This window comes from Epinephelus moara, chromosome 19, assembly GCF_006386435.1.
Source record: "Epinephelus moara isolate mb chromosome 19, YSFRI_EMoa_1.0, whole genome shotgun sequence".
Lineage (NCBI taxonomy): Eukaryota > Metazoa > Chordata > Actinopteri > Perciformes > Serranidae > Epinephelus > Epinephelus moara.
Window position 1 is genome coordinate 22,698,867 of NC_065524.1, and position 23,630 is coordinate 22,722,496.

At 39.9% G+C, this 23,630-nt stretch overlaps 1 protein-coding gene across 2 annotated transcripts; it reads left to right on the top strand.

Annotated features, from left to right (window-relative positions):
- The first annotated feature begins 16,013 nt into the window (after positions 1-16,013).
- Positions 16,014-22,150, top strand: cuedc2 (CUE domain containing 2). 2 transcript variants are annotated; one of them, XM_050071583.1, is made up of 9 exons: positions 16,014-16,144; positions 16,946-17,031; positions 17,119-17,262; positions 18,243-18,304; positions 18,503-18,633; positions 18,776-18,943; positions 19,039-19,103; positions 19,191-19,251; positions 19,344-22,150. In XM_050071583.1, exons 2-9 carry the CDS (start codon positions 16,958-16,960, stop codon positions 19,488-19,490), a joined length of 852 nt encoding a protein of 283 aa, XP_049927540.1. In that variant the 5' UTR covers positions 16,014-16,144; positions 16,946-16,957; the 3' UTR covers positions 19,491-22,150. The 2 variants fall into 2 exon arrangements, with proteins under 2 accessions (XP_049927540.1, XP_049927541.1); XM_050071584.1 differs by having other exon boundaries at positions 16,035-16,144; positions 16,949-17,031.
- Positions 22,151-23,630: the final 1,480 nt, after the last annotated feature.

A 23,630-nucleotide genomic window follows, 5' to 3' on the forward strand; every position in this document is an offset into this window, starting at 1 on the left:
ATGAGTATTTTTTATCCTCTATCCCCTCACCATTCACTTTCCTTTTTGCTCCACAGTAATGTACCTGTTTACCTGTTGGGTGGTCTTGAGCTGGGCTAAACTAAAGCCCCAGTCCCTGCAATCTAAGTGTAGAGTAGCTGCTAATCCGATTTCAGGAAACAGCAAAGCCCCCACCTCCCTACCCTCCAAACCCCCCCTTGCCTTTCACCATCCCAGCTTACCCCTTCTCCTCAGAGGGGGAAGGAAATAAAGCAAAAATGAGTGACAGTGAAGGAGTTGGAGGGAGGAATGTTAAAACTGGAAGCCTGGTTATTTCAGTATTTTTCAGCAGATACTTAAATACTTCAGGAGTGCGTAACCAGGGCTCTTATATGTATCTGGCCCTTTAATAAGGTGCGACACTGAGGACATATTACCTGCCCACTGACTGGTCTCTCCTCTGAGTCCACTCTGCCCTCTCTGGTACGTTACCGAGGCCAAACATAAAGCAGTGTTTCATGGTGCTGGGGCTTATCTAGGCTCTGAAAGTATGTGAGACATGCCAGGAAACAAAGGAGCGTCTCTGCGCCCACTAGCAGGGTGAGCATATCCCTTTCACAGGCCACACATCTCCCTGGCTTTACTTATTTGACAGGCTCATGGTGCTTTTCAGTAGAGAAGGTCTGCACCTGGAAAGAGGCTGACCAGCATGGTATATGGACCACCACTACTGGGGGAGAAGCAGTAAGCAGACTCAGTATCACTATCCACTGTACAGGTAGTTTTGTTTAAAGTGTAAACTTGTTTATTTGGTTAATGCTTTCTAACACAATGTGCTTTGAGAAATTTCAAATTCCAATATTAAACATATTTGAGCACACTGAAATGGCCACGGTCTTAAAATCAGTACTAAAGACTGAACTCTAAGAGGTTCAAATTAAAACTATTCATCAAATCATAAACTCTACAACCGCAGTTAAAATGTGGAGATTGTCAGATATGTAAGTATCTTTTAAAGGTTATTTATTCAAAGCTTGTGCTAAACATTCTTGAACATAAATCAAATTCACAACACCATAATAGAAACAGATGTGCATTCACAATGTATCTCTAGTAAAAGTAATAGACAGATTTGCCGTAAAATGCAAGTAAACTTAAATCTTGCGTATTGTGAAATTATTAACGCATTTACCTGCAAGATGCATTTAAAGGTGCAAAGCAACTTATTTTCTGAGCCTATAGCCAAGAACATGTTTTGCAATAAAGCCTACAACGTAACTTGTAACTGCAAACACAGAGGATGGAAAATAAATGAAATATAATGAGGTAAAAGAAAAGACGTACACTACAGCAGCTTAAATTTTCATATAGATTTTAAGTAAACTGTGTGTACGTTTTTACTTTCCACTGCTGCCAAAAGTATACAGAATGCAAGATGATTGTGGAAATGCAACGCTTCCACCTGCATGACCCATATATACAACATCTCTGTGAGGAGAGAAGTGGGCCAGAGTGACTGTATGTGCTGAGGCTGGAGTCAGTCTCTGCTTACCCTGAGGAAAGCATGGCCTCAACTGGCCAAACAGGAGCAGTACAACCCACAGCACATCCCACCTTTCCCTCTGATTGTACAGCCACTGACCATACAGTGTAAAATTAATTGATTAAATAATTAAATTGCAAATTTTATAAATTAAAAAATAATTTTGATGCATTTGTTTCTCAAAACAAATTTAAGCAATGTGGAAAAAAACAGGACAAAGCAATGTCACACTGACATGAATAAATCTGCTCTTGTGTATTTGACATAATGAAATCCCACAACGCACATTCATACACACACACACTCTCTCTCTATCTCTCTTTCTCTCTCACACACACACACACACACACACACACACACACACAGTGGTGTTAGGACAGCATTGTGTGTGACATGAGGGGATCGGTGTCACTGTGTCACAGCTGATCCCTGGTGTACTGTCAGACAGGAGAGACCCTCAGGGCCCTCCTTTACTACTGAGAATACAACAGTCCATACGGCATCTGTCGTTCCCACTGAAACACAAGCGTGTGTGTGTGTGTGTGTGTGTGTGTTTGACATGCATGTGTGTGTTAGGGTATGCTGTTGTGTGTTTCTGATTCTGCCTACTGAATCCTCTTGTTGCAGTGCTGAATTTCCCTAAAATGCTTTTCCCATACTTTCACCCCAGCTCCAGCACCCACCTCCCCTACTCATCCTAACCTGCCAGCCACCTGCCATTGTGGCTACCCACCTGATTAGCCTCATTCTCCTGTGTTTATTTGTCCTATCTTTAACGACAGGTCACTCTGGTTGCAGCCGCTGATGACCTTGTTCTAGCACTCCTGACACAGTAGGATTGCTCCATAAACGGTGAGTAAAGACTGAGTGTCTGGGGTTAAAAGCCTCCACTGTCACAAAGAAAGGTAAGTTAACAGTGACTTGGTTGTGATTGTGGTAGGGCTTCTGTTCCTGCTGGTACAACTGTTTCCTCTGGTTCCTTTTAGGTGGGAGTGAGGCTTTATTGCCTGATTCGCAGAGATAAACACAGCTCTAAAATCAATAATTTGCTCTCTCTATATAGGCTAGAGTGAGGATTGAACACCACGGAGGTAGAAGAGAACGAATTTGTGTTGTTGCCTGTTTGTTTTTGCACTATTTGTTTAGTTGTCTGTGTTTTGTGTGTTCTTACAAAACTCTGGTGTCTAGAAGGGATTTTTAAAGTCCTCTTAGTGCTGTGGACTACTTTGGTCCAGACTTAAATATCTCAACATCTACTGGATGGTTTGCTATGAAATTCTGTGAATACATTCATGATCCCCAGAAGGTGAATCCCTCTGATTCTTCATCTAGCTCCACCAGCAAGTTGACATGTTTGGCTTTTAGTGGAATATCTTAGTGGATGGATCGCCTTAAATTTGCTACATCTGGGACATTCGTGTCCCACTCAGAATGAACTACAAGAACTTTGATCCCTCAACTTTTCATGTGGCGCCATCATCAGGTTTATGACTGTACTGAAAAACGTATTTCATGAAATTTCCATCAGCGTCAAGGCTCATTCATACTTCCTTTACGTTCTATAAGGGATACGTTCATTTCAAATGTTGTGACCGTTACTATCCTTGATAAGATGCATCCAACAGATGGCACGAAAGGGCGGATCAAAACGTTTCTGACAACAACAAACATGGTGACAGTAGTGAAGGAGGTAGTAATAATGTACCTTTGAACGGAGGAAGCCGAAACGAGCCGTTCACATTTCTGTCTTTGTGGCAGGTAACGGTCCACAAACCTCACCGCACTTTAGGGACTGTTCTTTACTTATGGAGGGACTGTTCTTTACTTGTCAGGGGAGGAGGGTGGCTGGTTGATTTTTATTTCATTTATTTATTTTATTTTTGATCCCCTCTATGTTAATCACTTATTGATGCTGTTTTTGAAGTATGAATAAGTCAGTAAGTAATTTATTCCATTGAAATATCATTGATGTATTATAGAAAAGTGATTTATCTTTTTATAAATGACAAAAGGCACACCTGCCTCATTTTTGCTGTGGTATCGTGATACTACTCAGAACCATGATACTTTCACTGGTATCGTACCGTGGGTCCCAATTTTGGTACCATGACAACACTAATCTGGAGGGGGTTCATCTGCAAAAACTAATGAAAAACTAAAAAACGGCATTCGGTATTCGGTACTCGGTATTCGGCCAAAAGATGTCTCTCACCCCCGCCACCCCCGCTGCTGAAAAAAATCCTAGAGGAAACACTGCATACTGTAGTACAGACAGAAGGCTCTGTCCGTGTCCTTATACACATCTAACATTGAACATAAATGCGCCATTAGCTCTATTTTGTGTTTGGTGTTGACTAAAATGCTAACACACTAAACTAAAACATTATATCTGCGAAACATCAGCATGTTAGCACTTAGCACTTAGCGTGCTCACAATGGCCTTATCATTAATTCAAAGCATTGCTGTGTCTAAATTTAGTCTCACAGAGCTGCTAGCATGGCTCCAGACGCTTGGTCTTGTTTAAAAAAATCGGATTTGTCATGTTATTATAGTAGACTACTCGAAGGCTACTATGATACGGCCCATGTTTAAAAGGGGCATATCGTAGTAAACAGAGGCAATGCAGTTTATGGTGAATGTTGTGTGGTTCATGTTTAAAGCCTTCAAACTCAATAAACAAAGGCTACCCACTTATTTGTTTAACCACTGTGTCTTCATCAGGGCGACTGAGAAAAGTGCTGATCTAACACTTCTATAGTTGCTGTGAGAAGAAGCCTCTTGAGAAGGCACCAAGGAGCTCGGTCCGCTCCCTGGGTAGACACAGACAGAATGCTCCAGATTAACGGGTTTTCTTAATGTCTCCTCTCTGGCGAAGTTTCTTTCAGAGGGCTGAGAGGCAAACAGGCCCCGGAGAAAGACTCACTCCCCATTAGTGGAGGTAAATGGCTCTTCTGTGAGCAACCGGTTAAAGCAGGGCGGGATAAAGGGCCTCTCCACACACTTCTTCAGCCAGATTAGAGAGGTGACTCTTGTCTCGAGGATGTAAATGTTTATACGCGCACAGGGGAGCACTCTACCGTAGGAACCTCAGCGGTGTCACTGATACGTTTGTCATCAGGAATTTCACAAGGCTCTCGTCGTCAGTAGTGAAACAGCTTGTAATAATGCATTTCATTGTACGGTCAATCATCTTGCATAAAGGCGACTTGATTTGAGTTTAGGCTACAATTTAAAATGTTATTATGCTTTAGTATTAAATGTTAGCGGAAACTGATTTAAAATAATGAAAAAAATATGTCATGAAGCTCTGTTTGACCTTTAGGTGCTATAGTAATTGTTTAAAATAATTATTTGAGAACACAGAAGTGACCGGACATTGTTTTAATGGTTTCATAATTTTTCTGTTCATGTAATATGAGTTATACGTTTGTAAATGTGAAAAAATCACATGCAGTTTTGCGTTAGTTGATAAACTATTACAATGCATTTTTTTCTCCTCACAGTTTTTCAACTCTAACTCTTCCTTACTCCTTGAGAAGGGAGAGAAAAAAAACTGCACCTAATCGCAGGCTCATTGCTTCCTTGCCAGCTACCAGCCCCTGATTGCATTTCAGCCGAGAAGTAAATACTACATGCTCAGTTACCAGGTGAAATCAAGCAGGCAGATGTGTCTGCAGCCTCAGTAGACACTCGCTGGACCCTGCCTCTGTCTACCTGTGCCACAGAGTTTCTAGCCAAGTCAGCTGCTGCTGATCCATGTTGCTGAGTGGGTAGGTGTGTGTGCGTATGTGTGTGTCAGAGAGAGAACTAGGGAAAGGAGAGGGAAATTAGGTTGACTTTTTTAAGATATTCACATAGAATAAGGATTTAAGGCACTTTGTATGATTTTAAGTGACTACACACATCTCCTTTTAATTAATAAAATACTAACTCAAGTAATACCGATAACTTCAGATTCCTACCCGCACTCGGCAGGCCTGTTTGTTATGAAGAGTGTGCAAAGGAGGAGAGCAGCAGAGGTATGTTTGCCAGAGAAAGGGTGAGAATACAATAGCCCTCCTTCCAAGGGTCTGTAACCATAGACTCTAATAAAGTCACTGCCTGCAAATAAAGAGCCACCGCGCGGCTCGCGTTACAACAACAAGGACGGCATTATACAACTCGGCTCTTGTTTTGAAGTACACCACCAAATGTTAGACAGCAACAAACACAGCACAAAGCACACGATCTAATATTGATGACCCAGTAATACCCCATATTATTCTAATTTGTCGAACGGCTGATAATGAATTTATATTATTGATGCTACTATCTAGTGTTGGATAGTGTCATGTAATATCGTGTAAAGTTGCGTCTGCGTGATTCGAGCAATAAAAGCTGGATCACAGACTAAGAAAGACAGGACTGTGTGAACTTTTACACCCACATGCTGTCAGATCTGAATAAAAAGATAGTGTGACCTTTACTCACAGACTTTCACAGACACTTGGACAGTGTAGTTTAAAGGTAAATCAACTAAACTACTAACTAGCAATGCTCTGGATTACTGGCATTTACACTTTTAACTAGGGGTGTTGCAATATACCGGTACTGACAACACTGTAACTGTGATATTTAACAAATGAAATATTGATTATAATGATAACTTTGTGTAAAGTAATCCAGCGCCTTTTAAATCAAGTTCTTTCCGCTCTCATGTTGTCTCTCTCTCCACCTCCCTAAACTCATTTTTTGAGAGTAATTCATTTACTAAAAAAGAGACAAAGCGCACAATACACAAACTTAAAGTTGAATTTCACTGATAGCATTATTTTATTTTTTTAATTTTCTATAAATATCACAATAATATAATTATTGTAAATTATTTGGGCCATCAAAGTCATGTAGTACAAATCTTATATTCATGCCAGCCCTGTTTTTAACATTTAATATATTTAACAGAGGTAAAATATCAGACTATAAGAGACTGATGTGACTGTTCATCTCCTTTGCAACAACAGTGTGTGGAATGAATCACTGTACGATGCCACAATGCTGAGTAAATTAGCCTTGAATGATAATTTTAATGAAACTTACAAAAAAGTGGAAATACATGGCTATATTTAATCTGCAGCATATTTTAACAACAAATTATAATCATGTAAACATCAGTAAAGTAATCTGGTCTTTCTTTAATGGTCTACAAATATAACAAAATTAATTGAAACTTAATTCAAACAGACTTGTTTGAGGTGAAACACTAAAATGTAACAATGGTGAGATCGACTGGATTTTCCTCCAAATGAAAACTTTCCCTCACAAACACTCGTCTGTATTGTGTCAATAGTTGCATCCAGACAAAGTTTGAAGGAGTCTCTCTTTGCAAATTTCAGGCCTCCCCGTTGCTATGAGGTTGTGACCCCTCTTTTTATTTTTCCCGGGGCTGTTGGGTTAATGAAGTAACAACAAACTGGGCCTGCAGCTAATTTGGAGTGGCACTTCCTGGCCCCTCCTGTCTCCACGAAGACGTATTTCATTTTCTCTTATCTCTGCCTCGGTCATGTGGCTTTCCGCATGGACGCCCATGTCTCCCCCAGTTGCACGACTAATGGAAACTTCGTTAATGTCATTAATCTGCAGACCAGGACATGAACCAAACACATTTAACCTTTCTGGGCAGGCCCCTGCCACCGAAGCTGTGGTGACTGTCCACACACTCTGTACTTGTGGCTCAGTGTGACGTGTGATCATATGAGATTCTCTTGTCCACATCCATTTAAGCCGTTATAAAGCCATGTGGGACTAACGTGGGACTAACATCCGACGTATCAAAGTTTACTAAATAAACTTTCCAAAATGTTTTTTAATTGGTCCACTGAGGAACATGCTTGAAAATGCTCCCTCGGAAGATTAATGTATCTCTCAGTTTACACTGAATATCTAACTTTTCTAATCAGCCTCACTTGACTGAACGGGTGTTTATAGATGACAGCACTCTCACTTCCACCATGCACATTTAAACAATGGTAATGTCAAAAGACTGCTTAATGACTAATCAGGTGGCTGTGATTCATGCCTCATTCAAAGCCCTTATTCACACATTCCACCAGCTCCATGAATGGACACTCTCAGCCCCACATGTCATATACTTTCATTCATAAAGAAGAAAACAACAAGAGGGGGAGAGAGGCTGGAGAAAAAAAAGAAACCTCTCTGGTAGGATGGGTAACCCAGGGGACATTTTCTTTTGTGTGGCGCTCAGCTTATGGGGCCAAATGCCAGCAGGCTTACCTCCACACTGTCTGTCTGTGTGTGTCCCCCTTTCCTTTGCACACAGTAATTAGGAGGATCTTAATGGAGAGGGGGTTTATTAGTGTCTGAGGAAGGCTTTAAACGTCACTTTAATTAAGGGGGATTCGGCAGACAGCTTGTGTGGCGATGTCACCCATTTTATAAAATCCTTGTTTGGGCACAACAGGAAAATAGAAGTGGGTCTTCAAAAGGAAGAGGGGAAAAAAAGGCTTTCCAGAGGAAGGCCGTCTAGACCTGCGGTCAGAGGCAGAATAGATAGTCTGACCCTGGCTGAGCATTAAGATGACGGTCATTATCTGCCGAGAAATTCCACATGTGTGCATGCGGGGAGAAAACTCACCCCCCTTTAGGAGAAAAAAAATCAGCCAAACAAACCACCCGCCCCTCTGAAACTGTTAAAAGATAACCTCACTGCTAAAATTTTGGGGGGGATTAATTTATTCTCAGCATATCCTATGGCCATTCATGCAGGATATAAAATCCTAGATTATTTCCTGCTTGGTTAACCCGCATCCGGCCAGTCCCTCTCACAAAGCCATTCTAATGTTGCCATTAGTTATGCTCCTCTGGTGGCCAAAAGATTGATCCCAGAGACTTGGAATCCAATAAATGTGTACATGAATGGCAGAGGGAGATAACGCATTTCCCACAGATAGCACGAGAGGCCGATCAGTGACGAAACACGATTGGAAAACGACAATTAATGATATAATATTTGACAATAACCTCGACATTGCATTAAAGTCTGCAACTGGCTTTTCTGTGCTTTGTCCTTTTTTGTTTGATTATTTAGATTTTTCACTATATTAGCCACTGAAAAAATGTTTCTATTTTCTCCAGTTGTTTGCCAAAAAATACTGTGTCAGGTGTGTTGTAAACTTTAAGGAATTTAATATTAAGATTTTAATTGATGAGGAAAAAGTAAACAAATTAGGAGGAAGCCTCTCAGTCAAAACATAAAAAAGAAGAAGGAAACTAACATCCCAACGACCACAAGACAACATGTACTCACTCATAAAAGCTGGTGTTGTCACAGACATCATGGGGCTATAAAAGTCGAGTCTTCCACAATAACTGCAGCTGCTGGGAGCCTACGGAGGGGATCTGATAATGGGCCTGAGGGGAAACGACAGCGTGCTCAGGGACCAGGGATTGTCTGGAAGACAGATAAGAAGACACAGGAACAGGTTATCAGCTAGTTTATGAGGTGTCACTCCGCTCAAACACTCACCTGTTCTGCAGGAAAATCATAGAATCGCAAAACAGGCATCCCATTAATTCATGCAGGGATCTTGCTGTTATGGATCATATAAATGCAGATATCTTTTACACCTTTTAAACCAGATCTCATGCACAATGTTTGGGTTACTTTACACAGAATTAGCCCTGTGTTGTTGAAAGACATGAAAATACATTAAAGCACATTTTGGTTTTATTTTATTTGAATGTGTTTATGAGGAAATCAAAACTGAAAATGCTACACTCACCAGCCCTGACCTCACACATACTTGACAAAACTTGAACATAACATGAGGATTTGCGCTGTAAACCCATGTGACACTCTGGTTTCAGCCAGTGTGTAAACTGAGCAAATGCCTCATGTCTAACATGGTCAAAAATTGATGCTATGCTTCAAAACAACTCCGAACAAGCTCTCGGGACTCACAGGAAATACAATATGTCCAGCCAGAGCAGTTTTTCTATTGCCTAACAACGTTATTAGAAGACACTGTCAAAATACTTGTCACTTACATAGATACATGGTCCAACTCTGGCTGGATTAGTCGGCTGTCACAATGCACTTACACAAATTCCTTAATTGGTGCCAATCATACAACAATGCAGCAATGTCCCTGTTTTGTATAGTTAAAGAAACACAGGAAGAACATACAAGCATTAAAAACTTGACTTCTTGTCTTGTCTGAATGTAATCCGTATAATTTTGGAATTCATTTGTTTCATGTTTTGAGTGGACGATACTGTTGAGCAGTGAGAAGCTGATGGAGCAGCTTGACTGAGATCAATGGCAGCTGACCTCGGAGTACATAGAGGTGATATGCCTTGTGGCACTACTGGACAGGTACTCTAAAAACACTTCCTGTGTAGGTGGAGAACAGTGGCATCACTGCACCCTGGGCTGAAAGAAAGTCAAAGCTTTTGTTGGCAATACATTTCAGAAGCCAAGGCAAAAACCTTAATACTTATCACTTTGGGATGATATTGTCCTTGTTAACAGCATTTATTTGAAGTTACTTTGTATCAGATTACACTGACTACAGACTGCAGTATGTTATTTAATTTAGTGCAAAGAGAAACTGCATTTTCCACAATAAAATCACAAAACAATACAAAACAATGCCAATTTCTATTTTCCAGTGACTTCTTCCACACATGATAACGATCACCACATCATGAATAATTAAAGGGTGTTTTTTGTTATCATCTTTGAGCAGCTTGTCGCTGTACACTAATGTACAGAGAACGTACGCTTACTGAAATGTTTAATTGCAAAAATATTTCTAGAAACTTTGTCATATCGCTCACGGTGCATTATAGTTTACTTTTACATTAAAGAACATAGTTACATGACATGCCTCAGTGTGCAGACCGCGAAGCCACTAAATCAGAGAGAAATGTTCCTTTCCCGTACAAAAAATAAAAATTAAAAAATAAAAGCCCAACTGTAGACTGCTCAACTGCATGGGTACATTCTCCAGATTTTTTATCATTATGCATTCACCCACATAAATGATCAAAACAAATGACAATCTCTGTGCAAAGAAGAGACGGAGCCCACAAAAGGGAGTCTGACAGCCATTTCCACAACAGATGTTTTTACAGAGGGGTGTCTTCTCTCCGCTGAGCAGTCTCACACATGAGAGACCCCCAAAAGCTTCAGAGAAACGTCCAGAAAACCAACATGTAAATTTGTAACTGCCATGTCTCAGACTAGCAGGCCCACGCCAATATTATATCTTTAGGAAACAGGAAAAAAACAATGAAAATAAATTGTTACAAAGGCACGGCCAAATATACATATCAGTGTGGGTGATTTAAAAAGGCGGAGGAATAGAATTAGAACTTCAATATCAGAAAAAGACAACAGACAACATCGTTATGTGTTATCATGAAAAGATAAGTCCCTATTGATCCAGGTTGTGGGCAAAGGCTGCGCTATTGACAGGAAGACAGAATATGTCGGAGGGGCAATATTTCATACATTTGGCCTGTTCACTCCATCACTGTGAGAGGGTGTTTTTCTGGGCTGTATATAATAACACGTGTGCTCTTTATTTCCTTCAGATCAATGGTAATGCGAGGGGGGCCACACAAGATGGATGCCACAGGCAGGTTAACCTATCGACTGCTGAACAGAGACACACAGACCAAGACAAGGGAGACCAACCCATTTACTGAGATGAACCTGGGCTACTTGTGTTTTGAATCGCCCTACTTATTGCACCCATTGCCTGATTATGCCTAACAAAACTTTTCTTTACTGCAAAACTAAAATGATTATATCGGACATCTTGCATGGGAGTATCCACTGCATATTACATTTAAAGATTCTCTTTTTTCTGCATTAAATATATATTTTTGTTCAATTTAATTTGAGACAATTTTGTGCAGGCTTCATGGTCTACATGCCCTGTCTTACCCTGCACTCTTGGAAGCTGAAGTGGAGGGGAAAAAGTGGCAATGAGCAGCCTGGTGACCACTTCCTGGAGACAGTACAGGAGGCAGACGGGAGGGCAGGCTAGCCCACACAGGTGGCCCGGATCTGGACCAGGTCAGCCGCGCCCTCGGACAACCAGCCAGCTAATCTCACTCCCGTGCTCCAAGTCCGTTCAAGTTACTAACCTGCCGCTCCTTATAAATTAAAAAAAGGGGGTAAAATTTAATTAAAAACATATGCCAACTTTGATTTCACAAGTGTTGTTAACACTGTACGTGTGTAAAAATCCACACAATAACGCTTTGAATTACACGACCTTCAAAACCAAGCAGAGAGAGGTGAAATGATTAGTGAGTCTTAGATTTGATTAAAGATGGGTTATGATCGAAAAGGAGGCCTTATATTGCAAAAGTTTCAATTAATTAAACTGTACTGTGCTTGAATTCACTCTGTAAATGCACCTTTTGTAGTGCTTTGGAACAGATATGTTAAGTGTTTAAAAAATTTTAACAAATTCTCCCTCCAAATAATGTGCTGATCCCATCTCTGCTGCACAGGTGATTCAACTGAAAATATCAGATAATTCTCAGCCTTTCTATTGTGGATGCAATGCTACACATTCACTAAGAAAATACAATAAAATCTAAATATGAAGTCACTCTGGCTGAACCGCAAATCGAACGTTAATAGAATAATACTGTTCCAACAGACAGCTCCGAGCATTATTGTCTAAAGTTGGGTAAAGGGTAATTAATTTGGCAGTAAATCATTCAGTGTTTTGGTGACTCTGATGAGAATTGTAATTTTTTTTTTTTTGCTCAGACATCCCCTCCCAGCCAACCCCCAGTCCCCATTGTCTGTGTGAAAATGGAAATCTGTGCCACCAGTACAATATCCACATTATGTGCCCTGCCTCGACATTGTTGCATGACATGCTTGATTGTACCCTGGCTTATAGGGACAGAAATGTATAAACATACCATTAGCACACATTAAGGTTTGTCCTAACCTTATAATAATGTGTAATGTATATGAGTTTATACGTTTTTAAACAATTTCTGTCTTGTTTGAATAAAATACCTCTTGGATATTTGCAGAACAGTCTTGTTCTGTCACCTAAACGCAGAACAAACTCAAAATTGGCTTCCCTTTTGGACAAACACTGCCTTTCAAACTTTAGATACATATAATATATATAATTATCTATTTCACAGTCACAAACATGCACAGAACACACAGGGATATGGCTCTGTCACACCGTTTTAACTCGACCATTCTATTCACTCAATGGCAATTCTTATTAATAGCGTTGCTCGAGGCTAAAGGTGCAATATGTTCCTTGTTATTATCGCAGGTGTATGACATTTGTATACATTGATTTGACTTATTGTGTGTGTTTATATGTTCTACAGTGATTATACAACTGAACATCCGTGTGTTTCTCAGGATGTTTGTTTCTTGTGATACTGTTTGTGGAGGTGTGAGCAAGAAAATCAAACCAAAAGAATATTTCAACCTTTGCAACTAAGTGGTTTTGTCTTTTAAGTGAGGCTAATTTCACCTGAGAGATAGGCTATTTGTTCTACATTCACCTTAGTTAAATAAAAACTGAAATTTCCTCTTATGCAGTGTGTTATTATGCATTAATTTAAACTGGATAAGTACAGTGGTTGAAGATGCAGCAGTAAATGCATGCTCCCTTTCTCACTAAGTCACACAAAAGCAAAGGCAAATCATCAAAACTGCCCAAATTTATTTAACTGTAGCAGTCTGAGTTGTTGTTCCCTGATAGGCCTGAACAAAAGATAACTTCTCCCTCCACAAAAACATCAGCTACACTTATTTCTGATGGCATCTCACCAAATTTAAGCACAAGTATGTTGCCCCTGCTGAACTCCACTCACAACCTCTGTGTTTTAAGGTTACTGTGATACAGAATGAATAGGGCTGTTTTAAAAATGGCAATGTGTTTGCCATCCAAGGATGCTATAAACTATTGTGGACCTTACATTAGCCGTAAATCTCTTTTGTTGTTCTGTTTCTGCAGGAAGGTGTCAAGAGCAAACCATCTCTCAGATATGTGGATGAGTTCCTGCTGTCAATGATAACTCAATGCTGCCACCTTGTGTTGGGATATCTTTCACTTTAAAAGCCAGTTTCCGCTTTAGTAGGTCTGTCAGCAAGAGTTAATATTTACCACTGAATTCTACATTGGAGAGGATGAAAACATGATTAAATGCAGGATTTATGTAGCTTTTAAATCATTCATTATTGTCTGTGACTAAATGTGTCATTGCATTTAAGAATTGGCTTTGTATGTAAGTGTCAGCAAATGTTGCCTGAAGCTTGAGTCTGTACAATTTTAAGTGTGAAAACATTACAGTATATTGATGCTGTAGTGTGTGCGTGCATGTGTGTTATATGTCTTGCAGGCTGCTCTCAGTGTCAGCTGTTGACACACATGGAGGAAACCGAGATGCTCTCCTTTGCTGTAGATTTTACACACTCTCCTCCGATACCTCAGCCCCACCTGTCTAGCCATGAGCTCAGAGTTGAAACAGAGTTCAGCCAACTTGAGAATTGTTCTTGCTTGTTTTATCAGCGGCGTGTACCATATTTCCCCCATGAAATACTACAGCCGACAAGAGATACTGCCAAGGGAGCAGGGAAACAATTGAATGGGCATTAATGATTTACAGGTACATATCTGCTATAATACCAACACAGGCGGAGGTAACTGAGAGCAGGATCTGATGACATCATTGATGTTGCCTCAGATAACACCTTGATCATCAACTATGTATGGATCTGGCAAAAGATATAAGATAATGTCCAAGTGAGAGTAGACTATTTACTGGCCTAATGTAGGCTAGACCAGTGTTCAGACACTGCAGGAATGGAGGGTCAGAGTCTGAACTGAGCTGTTAGATGTATATTTAATTGTAAAGCTTAGGTTTAATAGGCCTTGAAGACAGCTAGAATACATGAAAAAGATTTGAACATTACATTACATTTTATTAGTGAGTTTTTCCGCTGCAGCTTTCATTGCTGCATGCTGTTTTTGTCCTGTGAATTCTCTTGTGATTTTTTTTTGCCTTTTATTGGTTTCAAAACATCTTGCCAAAGGACTGCAGTTGAAAATTAGCCAGCTGGCTAACACTGGCACATTTACAGAAATGTTGATCAATGTGCATTGTCCTTTTATTTAAATACATTTAAAAAAATAAAATAAAAAATTGAGCAGCCGTAAAATTTATTATGGAAACACATATTAATGCAGACGACGCTTCTCGTTTGTGGTCACCTATTTTTTTTGTACTTTGAGTCCCTTACTTTGTTTCTTACTGACATCCTCAAGATTTTTGTTGCCTGAAAATATCACACACATTGTTGTAGACTCACTCAAATATTATATGTTGGTGTATGTTCCCCTTAATGAATGCCTCAGATATGCTCTGTAGAATAATTATGATGTTGTGACATGTGAAATATTAATGACAATCAGCTAACTACTATGATCTGGGCAGGTTTTAATCATGTAATAGCTGCATTTAAAATAATTTCCATGAGTTCATTAAGGATAAAACAAAAAAAAGGAAAATATGGGGATGAGAAAAGCAGTTTTGAAGCCTATGCTCTTAGTCTTGAAACTTTACAGGGTTTTATTTGTTTTGTTCTGTATTGTTTGGCTGTTTTTTGTTGTTGTTGTTTGTTTTCCATGTAATGTTGGGCAGCAACCCATAATTATTTCCATTGTCAACTAATCAGCCAACTATTTTCTAGATTAATCAATTAATTGTTTGAACTATAAAATGTCAGAAAATTATGAAAGAACAAGGTAATACTTCCCACATCTATGTCCAAACAGGTGCATAGGAGAGGGATGAGCAGAACACAACTTTAACTTGCAAAAAAAAGTTATATTATTAATTAATTATTTCGCAAATTAGATAGTGTGCAGGAGTTTTTTCTAGAAGAAAATGATGAAAACCTTCCATCGCAGTTCCCATAGATTTAGTTTTGTCCAAAATCTAAGATATTCATATTGTAACAAAAGAAAAATTAAAAATGATCACTTTGACAACTACAAAAACATCCCTCAGGACTATTTCAGTCCTGTAGGAATTATGCAGGTATTGTGCAGGACAGTTAATTATCCTGCAGGTCTTTTTCTGTAAATTGACTGATTGATCTGCAAAGAACATGCATTCTGTCTATAGATTAGTCCAATCATCAATTACTCAGCAGAGCTCAGAGTTATGTAATGCTTCAGTGTCTGATCTTAGTATTGAGTGGAGCATATTGGGTTTTTGTGACCATTAAAAAGTCAATATAACAGGAATTTATATCTAAAAAAAATGTGACTTCTGTCTTTTTTCCTTAAACAGAATACATGTTATCTTTTCTTAGCTCTACACAGCACGTCAAATCCATGTTAAACAGTCACTCCATTGAAGTTTCTCACACAAAAGATGCATCTGACCCATGCATGTATAACCAGGCTGTTTACAATCAAAGGAAATGACGTGCCAATGTTTTGAATCGTGCGGGCTAGCATCGCGGAAAGACAGCCTGTAACCACTGCACTGACCAGCATCCCCCTAATACATCTGGGGAAAACTCACAGCTTCATGTCCCCATAATTTCAGTCACAGTAAGTTTTACTCCATTTAAAGTAGCTCTGATATGAGTAACCGAGGTTAGCTTAGCATGGAGCGTTAAACGTTAGCTAGCAGTTATTGTTAGCTAACATAGCTAGCGCTGGTTCGCTATCAACATACCGTTGTTATCTTGAAGGATACGAATATGAAGGTTATTGTTGCTATAACTGGACAATTGTTAAGTGAAGGAAATATGACAGGGTGTAAGACAATAGGCTGTGCGAGGTGCAATGATATAGCTAATGATAGCTTAGCCGTGGCGTTAGTAGTTAACATGTTAGCTGATAAGTGATGTCCGAGTAGCTGCAATGCTAACAAACCGAGCTAGCCAAGCAAACAACCGAGCAAGGTTATTATATAAGAATGATACAAAGGCATTGTTTGATGACATTTTTTCATCTACACATCAGGTTACTTTGACATCATCAACTTACTGTCTCTAGTCACGACTTTAAGTGGCTTCCTTATCGAGTTAAATGTTAGTAACCGTTGCATCCTGGCTAACTTAACTGTTAAAATGATTTGTGAAGTATACTGAGAAGTTCATGTACCTATAGGCCGGTCGTAAAAGTCAATACCGGCCACCTGAAGCCGCTACTGCATAAGATGCTGCGGCAGCAAGGTTTCACAACCTAGCTTTCGTAAGATATGCTTTTGTAACATCTCCATCTAGGTCTGAGCTGCTGGTGTGCCGTATTTGGTACATGGGAGACAACTGCTTGGTTATTTAAGGTTCGCTGCTCACTGAAACTGCCCTGACCATCGGTACTCTCTGTATTTTCTGCCCTGCACAGTAGGAGAACGCAATGGACCTCCACAAAATCATCCACAGTGCGCTGCACGAATTTATCCAGGCTTATATTCCTGATGCAGATCTCAGGTAAACATTTTCACACCTTTTTTGCATTCTTTTAAAAGAAGTATAGTTGTTTTACAGTAACATTTTCTTTTGTTTTATTCAATGCAGCACACTGGATGATGTTATTTTGTCGTACATCACTGGAGTGCTGGAGGACCTCGGCTCCCAGCAGAGTGTTGAGGAGAACTTTGATGTGGAGGTCTTTGCAGAGATGCTAGAAGCTTACATACCTGGCTTTGCAGAAATTGACAGGTAAGCAGGCATTTGGGGTGGGTGATATGGCCTTAAAATACTATAGTGATATTTCAGGGTATTTTTGCAATAACAATATTCTTGACAAAATGACAAATATGTTAAAAAAGATGATCAATTTAAGAACATAGAATTGCAAAATAATAAGTGATATAGTTTTACAGTTTGCCATTAAATATTCTGTAAAAACTACATAAAAATTATCTCCCATTTATTCAGTTTGTAAACAACAACAGTAGCTCACTGTGAGATTCAGATTCTGTATACAATATTAATAGCTCAACGATATTAAATCTACCACAAATTACACATTTAAACAGCTCCCAAATACAAAACTGTCCTGGGATCTTTATATATAAATCAACAGGCAATTTCCATGTCTTTAAGCAAAATCCTTAATGATTGAGGTGTTTTTTTTTTTCCACCTGGACCTTTATGTTCTGCCATTTCTCCTCTAATCATCACGCTGTAACCTGTGACAGGCTGTTATGATACCAGAACTATCGCGCATTCACATATATGTAGTTTTTGTCGAGCCACAAGCATCACGTAGGTGTATATGACCAAAGGTTTATGACAAAACAAAACTTTACGACCTCGACTCCGTGCGCATGGCGAGAGAGGAGACAGAGAGACACTGTGCTGCTGCCAGAGGAGCCACTGAATGAGTTCCCTCGCCTGACACCACAGTTTATTCCACACTATTGAAGCTGCTCCTCTTTTTGGAACCACCATTGAGTCACTAATAATTTTGCCTCTGTAACAGTATGACGTCAATATGCCAACAAGTCGAAATATCATGAGTATCAGGATGTGAATTTTGCATATCATATTAAAAATTATACCGGTATTATTGTGAATGAGATGATATGGCACACCCCTAACAGGCGGTCAGACTTTTTTCTTTATTTTTAATGTTCTGTTTCTGTGATAAACAACCAGACAACTACATTACTTGTTTCTTTTTTTTTCATTTGCAGTGTGAAAGTCTGTGAAATGATGTTCAATTTGGCTTCAAAACTAGCCACTGCTCGGAACTCAGGTACTGCTTTTATTTTTATTTCTATGAAATGCAGTGGTGTGGCAGTCTTACCCATCCAAGTGGTTCCCTCATGTTCAGATTGTAACCAAAGGAGTCACCAGAGTAAACTTCATTGGGCAGTGCCACTCTTTGTAGATTGGGATCAGCAGCCTGGCATTTGCACTACAGTGTGCTGATGTTAATTTGTTTCCTTTTTAGCGTATGAAGAAACCGAGCCCAAAGCAAGTACAGAAGAGATTTCATTGAAACTCACCACCCTGCCCGCTGAACCTCCACCAGGAAGAGAATCGCAGTGCCTTAAAACACAGACAGAGGGCGCCACTGCCAAGGTTATCATCTCAGCACACATCAGCACAGTATTTTCCTTTTCTCAAAGTGTTTGAATCACTGTAATTTAGTATATTTTCAGTGCATGTTCTACTAGTTTACATCCATCAAACTTTGAGCTAATATAAATGTGTAAATGCCCAGCTACCAGTGTCTGAGTGGGAGTCCCAGGAGCAACACCTGCTGGAGATGTTTCCCAAGTGTAGCCTGTCGGAGGCTCGCAGCGCCCTGTCTATTGCCAAAGGAGACATGGAGGAAGCGGTGCGCCTTATCATAGAGGGCGATGTCCAACTCAGCCCCACTCCTCTCAATGTGAGTCTGTGCTGCACTGCTACTGCATTTCTTGTCAGCCGCTGCCTGCATTGTGTATGTAAGCAGTCTGAGTTGATGTTATCTTATTGCCTCAGGTAAACCATGGGAAGAGCTTTTCCACAGTGGCAGACCAAAAACTTAAAGAGAGCATCCTTGAGAAGTGAGTAAGATTGCTATTATCCTGTACAGAGCAAAAGTGGCCTCACCTCTTTGTTTTAGTGTTTATAACTATGTGTCCTCACCACAGGTACATGCTGGTGGACAGGGAGGATGATAAGAAAACACACCGGCCTGTCGCCCCCAAAGATGTAAGTCTGGTTGTTCTCCATATCCAAAATGTGGCTTTATCGAAACTGTTTTGTTCAATAAAAATTGTGCATTCTGATTATTTTTTTTACAGGCTCCGAAGAAGCTAGTTCGGTACCACGGAAACCAGGTGGTGACCACAAAAGGCGAGCGATATCAGCTTGTGAAGAAAGACGAGGCAGAGGACATGAAGAAGACATACGTCAACCTCAAACCTGCACGAAAGTACCGATTCCATTGATGACGAGCACAATACTGTAAGAGCAGCTACTGACAATATTGTTTACACTTTTTTTTAATTGAGTTCATTTGGCCTGACTTTGTTTGATTTTATTCCCAAGTAAAGGAACATATTTGTGAGTGTGTCAGTGGCTTACTTTAAAATGTTGTGTTACCATTATATGCCTTGGTTATAATGTTAAATTACAGTGTTTCAGTTGCTTCAGGAGCTTTTGAAATTTTGTGTGATACTTTGGTGAGGATGTTGTAACTTGTGTTATCGTTTGTGTAACAGCCTAACCTATCTACTTTTTGCCATTTCAGCAGGTCTGATGTTGCACTGACATTATTGTCTTTTTTTACCTCTTCATTTTTTTTAGTTTTTAATGTGTATTTTCTTCAACTTACAAAAGACAATATAGATTCATAATTATGACGTGACGTTGTAGGGATGAATCTCTTGTCGTTTCTGTAAATAAGTTCGTGGTGCTGTGGAGTTTTCTTCTGGACGTTACGAGTCTCAACTGCTTTTTTATGTACATATCAAATCATTGATGCCAATTTCATTTAAAGTTCTATTTTTACATCATACAGGAAAACAGTGCTGTGGAAATGTTTTGGCCAAGCCTTGTGATTTGGACAATTTGTTGTGCTACAAAATGCTTTTCAAATGAAACTCATGACACATATCACGTCTGTTTCCACATGGTATTAAAATGCGTCTTGGGTGATCCGAGTACATGTGGACAGCGTTAAATACAGCGCTCAACGACTTGCTAAGCTGGTCTGGGTTACATTTGACCAAATATCTTTTGTACTGTAAACACTAGTGCGTCCTCAACAAGTACAGCGTCCTTAGTGCACAATGTGGTGGTAGTTTTCGTAAGAGTGTGCTAATTCTCTATAACTTGGAGTTGGACAGAGTGTTGTGTAACCGTCCACCGTCCAGCTGTACCAACACAACCGCTATTGCTACCACTTGGCTAAGAGACCTAAGCTGGAGGTATGTAATAGACACAGATGTGTACAGCGATGTGTCTCGGCTGTCCGCTCATGTTTGGATCACTGAAATGCATGTTAACACCAGGTGTCAACATTCTTATAGATTTTTCAAGTAAACATTTGTACAGCAGGTAGCCACAGCAGTCCTCACCTGTGGATTTGATATGTGGTCTTCCTTGGTTGGATAACTACACTGTGCTGCAGGTGTCTAGTTTCTAGTACCTATGATACACCCACTGTGTTTTAACAAAGACCAGACTACAATGCAGTGGTTCCCAACTAATGGGTCCAATCTGAGCTGACCACAAGTGACTCTCAAACATGTCAAGCTTGTGAAACACACTTTATCTTGAAGTACAGTGAAATTCTGGCAGAGTTTTTACTTTGAAGTGCCATTTCCTGCTTTAGAGTGAGTAAGTAACAGACAGCTATTTAACAGACATCAATCTAGCTCGACGACCTGACTAAACGCACGTAGGAAGCTGGATATATTAAACTGTGGGGACCTTGAACTAATGACTAAGGAGAAATCTTGACTCTGTGGACCACTGCTATATTGTGTACAGTACTGAATGTCTACCACATGAAGCAGGATAACAGAGTTATCTGCACAACTTTGCTGAACAGCAATCTGTCCCAGACATGAGCAAAACTATCCAGATAACTTTGGATAATGAAAGAGGTTATGTGTCCTCACAACAAGAAAATATGCTGCTAGCAACGAGGTCAACAAGAGAAAGGCCACAGTCCTGATTGTTTATCATCTCCTGTCATCACACCCCTTAGAGCGACTAAAGGAAGTGAATGTGATATTATGCAAGGTTTTGCCATCCAGTACAGAGAGTTGTTAGCCTGACACAACGACCTGAGAGACTTGTCAGTGATAAACTGAGGAGGAAATGTTAAATATTTGTCAGTGATACAGCTCTGATAAAGCAAGGAGGCACCTTAAATGTAATTTTATGATCCAACTTGAATGGAAAACACTAATTTTTTAGCACAACAAATTCTCAAAGGCTGCACGTACTGTTACAGCACTACTGTTTTTGGCATAATGAAGTGGAGGACTGTGGTTGCCCCCTAAATGTTAAGCAAAACATGCTGCGGGAGGACTTGATTTTAAAGTTCCTTCCAACAGCATTGTCTTTATTTTTGATATAGATGTTTAAATTTGCAAAGTCGTACTGTCTTACTGATTTCTGGTGAAGAGGGCCGTCGTGTGCTTTCAGGGACGTAACAGAAGTGGTCCTCTATCACGGCTCCTTCCATCCCATTTGTGTTGTGAACTTTGCTTCGCTTGTGATTGTTGGTTGTGGAAACTTTGATTATGATTGGATTCTTATTTGACTCTTGTTGTATATTAGGATAAATGGGTTTTCCAGGTGTTTTGTTTTTTTTAATTTTTACAAATATATACTGTTTTTTATTTGTGTTCTGCATTCATTTCAAGCAACTATAAGCAATTGTTTTTGATCGGTGGTATAATCTAGTTTTCCTTAGTGTAGGTGTGACACAATCAAGTGTTGAAACAATGTGTTGTTACTGATTATCAGTGGCAAAGTTGTCCTTTATTTCTATCTAAAGCTGTTTAGTCACAGTTTTTTCAGAGTTTTAACCCTGTGCTTTGAGGAACCGCTGACGCACAATTTGTAGTAAATAAATACTAATTTTTGTAGATCATTCACATTGTATTCTTTGGATCATTCACTCATGTTACATAAGCACCAAATATTTTAAAGAAAATATCATCACCAGGCTTGGGCAGTATCAAGGTAAGATCGTATACCTAGGAATTGAGAAATCCTGAAGGTTTTTTTTTGGTCAGAAATACAAATGCTCCTTTCCATAGCCGCTTATCCTGTTGGGAGTTACGGGGGGGGGGGCCTATCCCAGCTGACATTGGGCGAGAGGCAGGGTACACCCTGGACAGGTCACCAGACTATCACAGAGCTGACACATAGAGACAGACAACCATTCACACTCACATTCACACCTACGGACAATTTAGAGTCACCAATTAACCTGCATGTCTTTGGGCTGTGGGAGGAAGCCGGAGTGCCCCGGACAGGGTATGCTGGCATGGGGAGGGCCAGCTGGCTCCACGCAGGGGGGCTCCCTTACCCTGAGTTCGAACCAGGAACCCTCTTGCTGTGAGGCAACAATGCTAACCACTGCACCACCATGCCGCCCTGCTCCTCTTTCTATGAGACTGATTCGGAGATGCTGTGTTGAAGCAATGTAGTGCACAGCACACACCACCAGAGGTCAGTCTGCACTGCTTGAACAGGTAGCTGAACTGAGGAAGATGGCAACTGCAATGGTGAGGATAACAATACAGGACTAGTGAAAAAGAAAATGCCTCTACCCCTGTTTAGGAGTACTGCCACATAACTTTATCTTTAAATGACTTTTTCCTACTACAAAAGCAGTTTATTAGCCACATGATTTTATTCAATGCGTCATCTCTCTTCAGCCCACTGATGTGTCAGCACTCGCCATGGCAACACAGTTCATACAGCAAGAAGGGGCTTATTACCTATCAATTCATTATTCTATGGGACCTAAGTTAAAACTAGGGTTGTCACACATACGGCCAGAGGGACAGAACCGGCCCATTAAATGACTTTGCATACCTAATATTGAAGCAGTTGTGAACGCTAAAAGGTGCAGCTTTCAGGGGCAAGTTAAATTAGTTTAAAGCTTTTTCAGATGCTTTTCCATCCTGACCAGAATTCAGTTCTTTGAAAAAACAATATACTGTACACTTATTGTGGTCATATTCAAAGATATTAAACACTGCGCAAAATATTGTCAACCAGCAGCTTCAGTACAAAAGAATCTGTATCAGACATCTATTTTAAAATACTTTTGGTGGAACCCTGCAGCTAAGATATGGCCAAAAGTTTAGATATGTAAATGGTTTGTGAGGCAGGGGATAACTTAAACTGCTTCCTCAATAGCTTCCACTTGAGTTAGGTGTGTTGATGCCAGCATTACTGCAAAAGACTGGAAATGTAGGGAATAAAGTAGTGATATTGTTGAAATTGCAGATATCTCAGGCTGTTTTGTCATCTATTATTAAATAGATAAATGTTTTTAAATGTACTTGTGCTTCTTTACATTAAAAGAAAATGCGACAAATACGACTGAATAAGGCCCA

Coding starts and splice junctions, on each gene's coding strand:
- cuedc2 (XM_050071583.1), top strand. CDS start 16,958: ATGGACCTCCACAAAATCATCCACAGTGCGCTGCACGAATTTATCCAG. Junction 18,634..18,775: donor CAGAGGGCGCCACTGCCAAG/GTTATCATCTCA, acceptor GTAAATGCCCAG/CTACCAGTGTCTGAGTGGGA. Junction 19,104..19,190: donor AAAGAGAGCATCCTTGAGAA/GTGAGTAAGATT, acceptor TCCTCACCACAG/GTACATGCTGGTGGACAGGG.